At 38.9% G+C, this 13,926-nt stretch overlaps 1 protein-coding gene across 6 annotated transcripts in view; it reads left to right on the forward strand.

Annotated features, from left to right (window-relative positions):
- The window catches only part of Anks1b (ankyrin repeat and sterile alpha motif domain containing 1B), a 1,085,844-nt gene that overhangs the window by 155,951 nt on the left and 915,967 nt on the right, over positions 1–13,926 (forward strand). For all 6 annotated transcript variants that reach the window (XM_085843084.1, XM_085843086.1, XM_085843085.1 and 3 more), the window contains exon 3: positions 8,414–8,570. In XM_085843084.1, coding sequence (XP_085699210.1) covers positions 8,414–8,570 — 157 coding nt within the window. The remainder of the gene's footprint in view (positions 1–8,413; positions 8,571–13,926) is intronic.

A 13,926-nucleotide genomic window follows, 5' to 3' on the forward strand; every position in this document is an offset into this window, starting at 1 on the left:
CTACATGAGAACACACACACACACACACACACATTCACACACATTCACACACACACACACGTTTCTTCCCACGTGATATTTATTTAAATTTCAAACACAGAGGCCGTACTTACACTTGATCATTACTTTGGTGGCCATGCAACTCTAACTTCAAAAAAAAAAAAAAAAAAAAAACACAATTTTTGCATTATTCATTACCCTTACAGTTTTTCTCTTAAAACTTCTATAAATCTAATCTCATCAGTACATTAAAAGAACCATCTGAATTTCATAAAATGTTATAAATTTGATCTCCCATTGTTTATATTCTTAGCATTGTATTATTAAATCACATTTATTTTTATCTGTTGCCTTTATATTGTATTATCATATCCCATCTAGCTTAGAGTGTTTTGTTTTGACAGAAATTTTTTTTTATCATTAAGTTGTTTTTCTATAGAATGCAAATGTCTGTATGTCTGCTTGTCTGTCAGTATTTTCTTTCTGAAGATCGGTTCTTGCCTGTACCTCCCTACCTTGACTCAATCTGATGACCCCTTCCGTGCCTCTGGCAAACTGGGATTGCAGATGCAAATCACTGTGCCCAGTTCACAGGTCTCCTTCAAAAGGGAAACTTATTATGAATTCTTCTTGTATCGGGATGATCAGATTCCAAGGCAAATTTAAATCAGCTCAGACTACCAATAATGATGTTCCTTTTTCATTTAGCGTTCAGGTTCCTGGCGAAGGTAAACTCTATGAGGCCTGCCTGACATTTACTGTCTCGGTGCCCACCCTGAGTTACACTCATTTCTTGTTTTGTTACAATGCCACTTCTCAAGTGCCTGAAAGCAAGTTAGGACTTGTAGCCTTTCTAAATTTTCAGAAAATCTATTTACTGAACATCTTTGATTTACACACAATGGCCTGGGAAAACATGCCTGTTCGTTTCTATTCTCAACATTGAAAGTGAAGATAATTTAAAGGGACCCAACAGTAATTGTTATCATTAGTATAAAGAAAATAGGGTTCAGCTAGGCATTTCTAAGCATCCTATCTGATGAACTTGTTTATCAACCACTTTCTAATAAAACTCTTTTCAGTATCATCCTATGGATATGCTTTGGGAAAAGTAGGAAAAGTGTCTAACCTGCTAATTCTTTTTAATATGTGTTATTAGTAACTCTTTTAGGCCTCAGTTCAGTGTGTATCAAATACAGTGGCTAGCTAGTCTTCACTGGTCTTTCAATTACAGTTCTGATATATATGTTTTGTATCATTCATTTCTTCATTTTGTACTGTGATACTATAATTCTGAAATTTGGATTATAAAGCATGTATGTTTAAATTACTTACAGACTTCTACACTTAGGCACCACTTATACTCCTCAAATCCACTTATTAGATAGATGGACAAAGTAGGCCATTTTGGATAAATGATGAACTAGCTACTTGTATTGTAAGGTGGTGTTGTACTGAGACCCTCGCCATTCTTGTTACAGGCTTATGCTTTTTTTTTCCTTTAAAGAAGTATTTATTTATTTTATGTGAGTACATTTTTTCTGTCTTTAAACATACCATAAGAGGGCACGTGATCTCATTATAGATGGTTGTGAGCCACCACGTGGTTGCTGGGATTTGAACTCAGGACCTTTGGAAGAGTAGTCAGTGCTCTTAACCGCTGAGCCATCTCTCCAGCCCACAGGTCTATGCTTTTATCAGTTTTCCATGTTACCTCCTTCCGTACTTAACCCCTCCCTGGATTTTCTATGTAATGCTATATATTTCTGAGATATCTTCCCATGTCATCAATTAGTATTTTCCCCATGGAATTCTAACTAATACTGCCTTAGGTTAAAAAAAGAGTTACTTCAAGGAGAGAAAAATATTATTAAAGATAGAATGGGCTAATACTTCTTTTGTTTACTATTGTCACTTAGCACAGGTCATTAGTTTGTTGTATTTTTCTCTAGTAAACCTTAGCAGGTAATATAAAAGCATAGCCCATTCTTGTTGCAGTTGTGGTTCCTAGATTGTTTTTATAAACGTGATTTCTAGGCTAGAGTTTGCAGACTCACAGTGCTAGGAAGGATGTTGCAGGGTCCTGTGTTTTAATCTTTGGCTTTCCGTGTAACTTTCCCCCACCTCCACTGGGTGAGTGTCCCTAAGCCTCCACTCTGGAGATTGAAACTGTTTCCTCCGTGTTGGTGTGTTTTACCGGAGCCCTTGTTTATTGGCTTGGAGAAGCATTTTCTCCCTGGGATGCACCATTTCACACAGAACAGTTCATCGCCAGTCAGCCAGGCCGGACACAACAGAAATTGTACTCCATTGGTGTTTTCCTGGGTCATTTGCAATTACAGAATAGAAAGTTATTACCTTCAAATGACAGAAAAATCATGGTCAGCAGGACAAAATGTACCAGGGATGATTACCATCCATTTATACTCCAACATGAATCCCTTAATTCTCTTCTGAATGGCAATGCCTGTCCTTCTCCCCCTCTTCATGGCTTTTCCCTCCCATCCTTCTCTACCTGCTTACCTTCTTCCATTCCTCTCTCCTGATTGACTTTTCTTTCTTCCTGTGTTCTGTTGTCTTATTTTGTTTTGCAAGTAATTAGTTAATAAATGCCCGGGGTGGAAATCAAGACTCCATGTATGCTAGGCAAACCCTTTGCTCCCACGGTTACACTGACCACTGACAATTCCCTTGTTAGGCCCCTCCCTCATCGTTTCCCTCCCTTCCTTCTTTCTGCCTCTCCTCTCCTCTCCTCTCCTCTCCTCTCCTCTCCTCTCCTCTCCTCTCCTCTCCTCTCCTCTCCTCTCCTCTCCTCTCCTCTCCTCTCCTCTCCTCTCCTCTCCTCTCCTCTCCTCTCCTCTCCTCTCCTCTCCTCTCCTCTCCTCTCCTCTCCTCTCCTCTCCTCTCCTCTCCTCTCCTCTCCTCTCCCCTCCCCTCCCCTCCCCTCCCCTCCCCTCCCCTCCCCTCCCCTCCCCTCCCCTCCCCTCCCCTCCCCTCCCCTCCCCTCCCCTCCCCTCCCCTCCCCTCCCCTCCCCTCCCCTCCCCTCCCCTCCCCTCCCCTCCCCTCCCCTCCCCTCCCCTCCCCCCTCCACTCTCCCCTCTCCCCTCCACTCTCCCCTCCCTTTCAGAAGTGGTGTTTCTTACAAGCTGACTTTGAGAGACTCACTCTTCTCCTGTCTCCATTTTACAAGGGCTGGGATCACATGCCTGGATATGTTTTTCAAAAAAAAAAAATTTCTTTACTGTTCACAATAAGATTTTTATTAAACTTAAGTGCTTATATTTCATTTCATTCCCCTTCTCTAATTAGGAAATTGCTCCGTACTTTTCTTAAGTCTTTTTTCTCAAACGCTATTGGATGTGTTGTCATAAAACTTGGATATACTTTAAAAATAAAAGTATCAACACATTATCTTTCTTCCTTGGAGATATGCATGGTGTGTAATATGGCATGTGTGGAGTTAAGATACTTTCCACTTTATCTCTTTTAGCACTTAATATCTTATAGACGCTAGTATCTATAATCTAAATTGTAGGTTAAATTGGGGCTAGAATCCAGATAGGCAGCTGTTTGTGGTTTTGATTTCTGGTTTTTTTTCCCTTTAGTTTTTTTCTTCTTAAATAAAAGTGGGAGTACTCTAAAATTTTTATAATCAGATACCCAGAGTTGTTGGGATAGCTTGAAACCCCTTTGATTTAATTGTTCTTTTTTTCCCCCCACAATCTAGAAATTGTAAGTGTGAGTTTATTTTTTAAAGAAGCTTCGGTGAGCATGGGCCATATGTCCACCAGCCTCCTGGGCATACCCAGCACACCTGAGACTTTATTTTGCTTTAAGGAGAAGCAGGTGGCCTCTGGGAAGTCTGGTGTCTTATGAGGTTTGAAACTTTCATTGGTTAGTTAGTTCTGCAACCAGATGAAGCTGCTATTTTGAGACCTGCTGACAAGCAACAGGATAGAATGAACACAGTTGTGATGAAGTTACACGGAATCTTCATGAGAAAACAGAGGGAAAAAATGAAGTTGGCACAACCAACTACTCTGATTTGCTTAGAATTTAATCTGAACTTCTTCAAAGATATTTAATATTAATCAGAAATGTTTCCATATTTATCAGAACATAAATGTAAATGAGAGTGGAAAAAACCAATACTTTAAAATTTGTATTTTTACCTGAATTTACATATATCACATGCAAAATAATTAAATTATTTAAGTTGGAATACTTTTTGATTTGATACTTGGTTTTGCCTCTGGTAATAAAATTACTTTTTCTGTGACCTCATGTCTTAGTTAGGGTCGCCATTGCTGTAAAGGGACACCATGATCAAGGCAACTCTTAATAAAGACAAACAATTAAATGGGCCCAGGTTAGGGTTTCAGAGTTTTAGTCCATTATCATCATGGCAGGAAGCATGGGAGTATGGAGGCAGATACGGTGCTGGAGGAGCCCAGAGCTCTTCATCTTAATTCGAAGGCTTCCAGGAGGTGTAGTTTGAACATTTAAGACCTCAAAAGCCCTGCCTTCAGTGATACACTTCCTCTAACAAGGCCACACCTCCTCCAAGAAGACCACACCTCCTCCAAGAAGACCACACCTCCTCCAAGAAGGCCATTCCTTCTAATAGTAGCACTTCCTATGGGCCAAGCATTCAAACACAGAGTCTATGCAGGGCTAAACCTATTCAAACTAGCACACCCATCTACCACATTTACATTAGGATTTCAGTTCACCTGTTTTGATGTGTGTGTATGTGTGTGTGTGTGTTGGTTTCTGACAAAGGTAAACTCTTATGAGGCCTGACATTTCCAGTCTTGGACCTGACTCTGAGGTACATTCATTTTTTGTTTTTTGTTTTTGTTTTTGTTTTTTCTTACAATGTCACCACACACAGTCCTCAAGTGTCTGAAATCAAGTTAGAATTTGCTAGCGTTGAATTCGGGTTTCATACCCGCTAAGTGTATACCCTGTGCCTGAGTCACTCATTAACCTTGGAGCACAATATCAAATGTTCGCTATACGAACCATTGCTACTTTATTTGTAAAACGCTTCCCAGTCTCAGGGACATCAGCAGTGTAATCCAAGGAATGAAATACAGCCAACATCCTTAGTCGTTTGCCTTCCCTGAATAGGGTATTACACTTAACCTAAATGAAAGTAAAACGTAATAATACTGAGTTGGTATTCTGTTACTCTTCAAATTTAGATGTAGAAAGCACTTACAATTTAATTTGCTCTTAATGAGCCTGTATGGAAAAGACCATTTAATTAACAGTAGGTATGATACAACTAGATGCACCATAAGACAGAGTAGTGACAGATTATTAATGAGAGTATCTATTGTGTTTACAGTTCAGGAAAACTGCCAGGTATTTACTTGATTAAAAGTCAAGCTTTATATTTAAAAAGTGTGTTTTCAAACTGAATCCGAACTCAGATGCTTCACTAGTGAATAAATCCGAATAAGGTGATAAAACTCAACATAAAAAAAATTTAAAAGAAAATTTAAATGTACAGATACACACATTGACCAAGCAGCCTATGTTACTCCCAGGTTCTTGGGAGGCTGAGGCAAGAGTTGAAGACCACCCTTAAATTCGGCAGGACCTTTGCTCAGAAAAAAGGAAATATGTTTAGGGATAATAGCTAAAGGATTTGCTTACGTTTCCCAGGCCCTGGATTTGATCGCTCAGGACAGTAGAAACACAAAGAAATGTACTAAACACATTCACAAGTGTGAATAGAATACTTGGGACAGCTAGGTGACTCCGCTGGTAAAGGCTTTGCTCATCAAGTCTGATGGCCTGGGTTCAGCAGTCCTGTACCCACGTGGTGGAAGGAGAAAAACCTACTAGCATTGACAAAGTGCCTGCTAACTTCCACACATGTGTGCCCCCCATCAAATAAACTAGTGTAGTACATTTCAAAAGATAGTGTTTAGTGATGTTCTCCTTCTACCTTATATAGACTATCCCTTTCTGATTCTGTTATGAGATGGTTATAATACTATACACAATACAAATATTTAAACTAAGTCACTGTTTAAAAATAATCATTTTTCAATGTGTCATGAATTTTCTGGATAAACAGTGAATGCATATCATCAATATTATTAGGAAATAACAAAATTCGAGTCAAAGAATAAATTCTGAATTTTTGGTGAAAGTAAAAAGAAATAAAAGATTTCACCCCATCTTGTTTAACTTCCCCTTGAAAGGTATTTTAGTCTGTGTTGTATTACTATGATGAAATATACAAGGCTGGGTTACTGTATAACGAAAAGAAAAGTAAGGGGATCATTTGGCTGCTTGTTTCTCTACACTTGTTAGTACTACAACAGATTTGGAACATTGTAACTATCGACTGGATTCTTCTTACCTCAGTGTGGTTATTTTATCTCAGAATTGAAGACCCTAGGACAGCTCTTATGTGGCAGCAATGAGGAAAATCATGTGACCCAGATAAATGTCAAATTTCACTTTCACCTGCTTTTGTTCTTGTCTGATACCAATTCTCATGCCTACATAGTGCAGAGCCAGTTGTCACGTGACTTTTGTGACTCCCATTCAGCATTCTTACGGTGCGTCAGCAGTAGATGCTGCTTTGTTTTTCTACTGTTGTTTTCCCCCCCCAGAAAGGAAAAGAAAATAGTATTGAAATGAAAACTTAGGTAGTTAGTTGGCATAGCTAAGTCAACCCCCAGCCTTCTAAATTCAGATCTTGTTAAATAATAACTTTTAAAAAGACATGTTAGGATATAATTTATGGGACTGGAGAGATGGCTTAGCATAGGTGCAGTTAAGAGCACTTCCAAAGGACCTGAGTTCAGTTCCCAGCACCCACATTGGGGCGCTGATAGCTACTACCTCTAACTGCAGCTCCAGGCTCTGATTTATTCCAGCCTCCATGGTCACTCCACATGTCCTCGTGCTCATGGGTGCACGCACACACACACACACACACACACACACACACTTACAAAAGTACAACCAGCTCTTGAAAGAGATATTATTCATGTCTTAGTTTCTCAGAAATCTTATTAGAAGATGAAGGTTCCTCAGAACACATATCTATAACATAGTCTCTGTTTTTCTTTTTCTCTTAATCACAACTTCAAATATGTTGCAACTGTATCTGGTCGTTAGGCTACATTTGGGGCAGTGGATTTAGCCATTTATTGTTATTTTGCATTGTATCTGTTTCTTCTGAGGTATTAGGATTCTAACCTCATTATTTTTAAATGGCCACTTATTTTTTTTCTTCTTTACCAGTCTTAGTTTAACCTCATGAAAAAAAATTAAATTTAGATCTTTCTCTTATATTCATTCTTTCTATTGGTAATTTTTTTAACCCTAAGGATTGACATTAGTTTATAATTGTAATATTCAGAAGTATTTTTTGCCTGCCTTTACACATGTGTATGTCTGGAGTTTCATGGAAGGATTATTAAAATCTGTGTCTCTGTGCAGCCAAGTGAAAATGCGACTATTGTTCAGAATCACATTATTGTATTATTTTATAGGAAGCTCAGTATAGTATTTAGTAATAATTATTATCCAGCCCTTCTTGAGGTTAATTCAATGAAGGTTTCCACGCTGGAAGTCTGGTGGGGTTTAAATATAGAAGTCTGCGGGTAGCATGGGAGCTGTACTGGGGATTATAGCAGAGATGGACATTCTCTCTTAGATGAATTTCATTCTGACCACTTCCTGGGCTCTGGGGACAAAGAGGAAGACAGGATGGATCGTATATTCAATCATGTTATGTGCTGTTGCTGTACAGCTACCAAATTCTGGCTTTTAATAGTAATCTAGTGCTATAGTCGTTAGCTCCCTTACCCACACACCTAAATTTCTCTCTTGTATACATCTTAATTCCTTCAGCCTAGTTCTCTCTAGAGGGGATATAGAAAACACCTAAGTTAACTTTGGCACTTGATAACTTTAGTTTCTGGAACCAGGGAGTTTGCTTATAGCGTCAGCTTTTACTTCAGGTTAACTCTCAGACACGCGTTATCATGAAACATAAGAAGTTGATGAAGTAACCTTTGATTGCTATAACGAAATTGTATATATGTACCAAATGCATTCTATTAAGTAATTTTATTCGTTAGTTAATGATCTGGGTATATGCACACCCATTTGTGCATGTGCGTATGAGTTTGTGTGTGTGTGTGTGTATGTGTGTGTGTGGTGTGTGGTGTGTGTGCATGCCTGCATGTGTCTTGGGAGGGCTTTGAGTATTTTCTAAGTAAAATGATCTTAATCCCAATTTTAAATTGTAGTGCCTCAAATGACTGTTTTAAATGCCAGCTAATCTCTAATAAACGATCCTAGCAGTCTAATAAAGTCTGTGTTGTTCAGCCTGTTTTCTTTTCTGTTGTTTCTTTCCTTTCGTTTACTTCTTCCTAGGGACATAGTTCTCAAACTGCTGCAGTACGAGGCATCCACCAATGTAGCAGACAACAAGGGTTACTTCCCCATTCACCTGGCTGCCTGGAAAGGAGATGTGGAGATTGTGAAGATTCTCATCCATCACGGACCTTCCCATTCCCGAGTCAATGAACAGGTGCACCCGCCGAATGCTTGCTCATGCTGTATTTTACTCTCAAGTTTTGCAAAGGCAAAGCCACATTGAAAAACTGATCGCTTTTATCTTTACTCTGCCAAAATATCATTCTGATGAATTTCCTAAAGGAGAAATATGCACAATTCTTTGGATTTGGGTATGATGCACAGGCTCTGTGGGTTTTGGTATCATGCACAGGCACATTTGGTATAAAGATATTCTGTTAAAAAGAAAAAAATCCCACATATAGGAAGTAATTGTAAAATTTTCGCCTGCCCTCTAGAACATCCATTTTAAGTCTATTGACTATTTAAAGATAGAATGATATCTATGTTAGTATGAGAATTATTGTTCCTTTAATAAAATTATGAATGCTAAAGTAAAGTTTATAGCGATCATTTGCATGTTTCCCATCTACATAGCATTTTCATAGTTAACACACTTTTGGGGTGGAGAGAAGATGTAAAATACACTGTGCACAGTTTCTAGTCTCATGGTAAGTTAAAACTTTCTTCTAAACATGCACATGCGAGACAGAGATGTGTAGAGTGAGCTGAGCACCACAGAGAATTATAATGTTAGATATCTAGAGTCAGAATGGTAACAAGAACATAATATCTGTATCACAAACAATGAACAGATTTAGAAAGGAATTCAGTCCTGAGCACTAGAACAGACAAGAGTGCATTTTTGAGAGAGGAAAATATGGCCTCCTAATACAGTGTAACAGACACCTTGAGCTCTGAATGCCCCCTACTGTTCCCATTTTGTAAAACTATATTTGAAAACCAGCGTGCAGTCCAGCAATTGAATTATAGCCATAGTATAAGCTGCAGTTGGCTGCTGTCCAATACCAATGTAAATAGATCACTGAAGGGCAAGAGTTTCTAATTAAAGGACAATTACCATAGTGTTCAAATAGCTGTAGATTTCACAGACCTTTGCCTGAAATTAAGAGTAAATAAGAATAAGAAGAAACCCTAGCTTTAAACAACACATGTAAAGAAAAAAAGAGTCACCCAAATGAAATGTTGAAAAGGCCAATCAGCAAAAAGCATTTTATTTGTCAGAAAACTATCTTATTAATTTTTATGACAATAAAATTTTGTGTTTGTATAGTTGCAGAAATGTAGCTTTTCCAAATCAGGACGCATTCAAGTATTTTTAAAAGCGACAGATATGGCTATCCTTATCATCATATCATGCTAAAAGGAAATTTGTGAGAATTCTGTTCTGTTCCTGAGATCCCAGAACTTACAGCGTTTACAGGATGAGCCATCTGGTGGTTATTCTTAAAACTGTCGGCATGGCACACAGCCAACCTGAAAGAACAACGTGGAGAAACCAACCCAAGGTTAAAGAAAAGGGTGTTGATTTACATAAACAAGATGGTTTTTAAATGACACTAAAATAAGAGACATACAGTGTGCATTTATATTTGAAAGCTGAAAGTCTTAAATGGTGTGACTGTCTTGGTATAATTTGTGTGAAACACTTGTTTTTGGTAATATTGAAGATTGATCAAATTATGAACAAATTCCTTTTAAGAAGACTGGAAGTAGAAATTCTCTTTTGCATTTCCATTACCATGTGCTTTGGTTTGGTTGTCAACAAGTTGAACACTTCTTAAGACTGCTTTGGTGGTAGTGGTGCCTGTCTGTGCCTGTGCATGCATGTGCGTGAGAATGTATAGACCAGTGTGTGTGTGTGTGTGTGTGCACTAGTGCACATGTAGTTGTATGAATGTGCATGCAGAACCTGAGGCAGCTGTTAGTCCTCAGCCGCCGTCTGCTTTGTTTGGGACCTGAGCTCACTGATTAGAGTTTCTGGCTGGCTTGTGAACTCCCTCAGCACTAAGAATACAAGCCTGTGCCATCATGCCTGCTTTTTTTTTTTAATGTGGGTTTCGAGGCTGGGGCTTAGCTTCTAACCTTTAGCATCTTAGCATCTTAGCACCTAGCCCTTAGCATCATAGCATCTCAGCAGCTAGCAATTGAGCTGTCCTCCAGTGCCGTCTCAAGACTTTTCATCCTAAATTTGTCCTTCCACTTTAGACCAATACCCCTGAGAGAGTCAGAAGTGCAGACTTTATTCATATAGCAGTAACTTGAATTTTAGCTCTCCCCTCCCCCGCCCCACAATGGTACAGAAATGTTTTTATCTAATTAGAAACTTTTATGTATTTAAACAGTAGCAGGAGGAATGAAAATCAACATTAATGATGACTACGGGAAATCAGTCATTGTTCTAAGTACTTCCACCTGCGCAGTGTTTCTTAATTCCCGATGTTACTTAATAATCGGAAGTGAAATTACCTTTCCTATTTTATAGCTGAAAAACAGAGTTCAGTTAAGTAAGTTGGTTAGGATCCTATGCTTCTGGGTGACCCGAACTGAGACTTGAACTCTGAGTACAGGGTCTTACACATGAATGCTGCCTTCCTAAACCCTGTTACTTACAGTTTCCTGTGACAGGCAAGCCACGGTGTCAACATTATCTAACTGATTCCTATCACAGCTTGGTAAAGTAGGGATTATTATGGCTGCTGTCTGGATGAGGCCATGACCTTAGAGAAGAAGAATATGTCCAGGATACATCTGTTAAGACATGGAATCAATGTTTCAAAAGGGTTTTCAGATTCAAAGCACAGGCCCTTAGCCAATTACGTAGTCATGCATGGCATTGAAATTATGCCTTTTGGTCAGTGTTCCACTGTTTCTGAAGAGGATCTTTGACTTCATATATGGTTGTTCCCTCATCAGGTGTTCAGTACCCCAGGTGGAAACCTCTGTCCTAATATTCCCATTCATCTCTTCAGATTTTTTTGGGGAAAGCATTTGTAAGCAATTTCACTTCAAAATGCCTTCATTGTCACTTGGGAAAAGTGCTAATGTTTATATCACGTTTTATGAATCTTTAACAGACTTCTTTTTAAAAAAAGATTTGTTTATTTATTACGTATACAGTATTTTGCATGTATGTATGCCTGCATGCCAGAAGAGGGCATCAGATCCTAGTATAGATGATTAGGAGCCACCATGTGGTTGCTGGGAATTGAACTCAGAAAGAAGAGCTGTCAGTCAGTGAGTGCCCTTAATCACTGAGCCATCGCTCCAGCCCCAGACTTCTTTAAAAAAAAAAATCCCATTTACTGCTTTAACCATACATTTGCTGTGTTGCCGCGTGGTGTCAGGGACTATTTGTCCTTCTGTGTCTCACTCCACAGTCCTTGTCTCGGGCATCCCTTTTGTGTTCTGGGTCATTCAGTGACATAAGGGTTGTGTAAAGGCAAGCTCTGCTGTAGCACGTTGGATCTGATACATGAGATGAGCATTAAGTGTTCCCGCCAGGAGAGACACGGAGTGGAACAGCTCAAGATCTCCTCATGCTCAGATTAGCCCATGATTCAAAACTTACAAAGTATTTCTGGACGTTTCCATTTAACATTTCAGACCTTTGCTGAGCATAAGGAACCGAGATTGCCCATTGCGATATTACTAGTTGGTACATACGATAAGCGTTAATAACACCAGTGAGCAGGACATGATTTTATGCTGTAACATCAACTCAGGTCTCCTACCGAGCTTATAAAACATCCAGATAAAAAATATTACAGAGTCCATTTTAGAAAAGAATTTGGTCAGTCTTGTGTTTTAATTTTTTTTTTTTTTAAACCCTGCCTGATATCTTTTGGCTTATGAACCACACCTTGTGGTCATAGAGAGGACAGCATTCTTACATAAAGATAACAACCATTCAGGAATCTAGTGAATTGTGAATGAGGGGTGTGCTAAGGCTTCCAGGTAGATCCCGTTCACCATCCTATTTTGTACAAAAGCCTCGATGCAGAGGAGGATCGTGGCAGAAAACATGGAAGGACAGCCCTGGACACATGAATACACAGGGACTGCTAAATGGGGAAATGGATTTGGTAGGGAGGGGCAGCCAGGGAGAAATGGGAAGCAGGAAGGAAGGGTGGGTGTAGGTGGGTGGGTATAGTGCTTATATATGAAGTTGGTCGCAAACGATGAACAAAGAAATAAATACAAGGAAGGTAAACTCTGGTACTACGTGGAAACAATGAAGAAAGAATGCCTTTATTTTTAATTCTTTGAATGTTTTGTGTGTTCTGTGTACATCCATCTTACCCCCCTTACCCTGACCTTATTTTTCTCTTTAATATACTACTGGGGCAAAAATCCTTATCTCCAAAGGACGTTGTCTTTGGTGCTTGAACTCAGGTCTTTTGATAAATGAGGCTTGTCAGCTGTTTTCCTTCTGTTATCCATTGTCTGTAAGTGGTGTAGTGGTCAGAGGCTAGATATTTGGTTAAAAATGAAGAATTCAGAACCTTTAAAGACTATTCTTTCTAGATGTACTAGCGATTGTTAATCAGTACACCATCATAGTCTACACATTTAAAATTACATGTTTCTTTCTTGGACCGTTATCGAGCCTGACACAAATATGTAATCTTGCCTTTTTAAAGACACTGCAGTTGTGGTCTCCGCTGATAAAAGCCCAAGCATGTGTTGATTGAGGATGAAAAACCTGTGAACATTGTCTCCTAAGTAGGTCTTTAATGATGGAGATAATTTCTCCTGAGATTTGAACAGCACTAATTTGGTATTATTAGAAGAACTTACAATTTTCCTCCTATTCTCTAGGCTGAGGGCTGTGGAAAAGTAGAGAGATCTTTGAGGGCTCATTACTTCATAATTGGCCTTTCTCTTTCTCAGAGAGATATTACAGTTTGAAAAATGGGATTTAGCCCTTTTTAGACCAAGGGGAAATTGGACTGGCCAGGGAGCATATTTTTATGTCATATATTTTTTTATGTGTTAGAGTAATAAGCCTGGGCTTCTGATGAAGCTTGGAGAACATTTAGATTTAACAAAGTAGGGAGTCTGAGACTATATGTAGTCAGTCTTTATGAACAGGGACAGAAATGAAGGTAAAACATCTAATTAAACATCTAAATTAAGCACAAGGTTAATTCTTATACAAACAATGCAAGAAACATCTTCAGGTGGATTCCCTCCTGCCTGTCTGACCCCAGCTTTCATCCACTGTCTTTAAAGAGTGGGCTTGCTTGTTTGTTTGTTTTTAATTTCCCATTGTCCTGCACTGATACTAGACACACAAAATAAGAAGCCCTTCTTCATGCACCCCGTCTCACCCCATTGCTCTTCTTTAGGTTCTTAAACCTTTCTTCTAGCTGCTTAATTTACTGGTTTGCATTTTCCTTGGATCCAACACAAGCCTTCGTTTTTTTTTTTGTTTGTTTTACTTTGGTTTTGGTGTTTGTTTGTTTGCTTGTTTGTCCTGCAAGATAAAGATGTGTTTGAGTTTAAAT

The sequence above is a fragment of the Mus caroli genome, unplaced genomic scaffold (assembly GCF_978045245.1).
Source record: "Mus caroli unplaced genomic scaffold, Mus_caroli_1 scaffold_9, whole genome shotgun sequence".
NCBI lineage: Eukaryota > Metazoa > Chordata > Mammalia > Rodentia > Muridae > Mus > Mus caroli.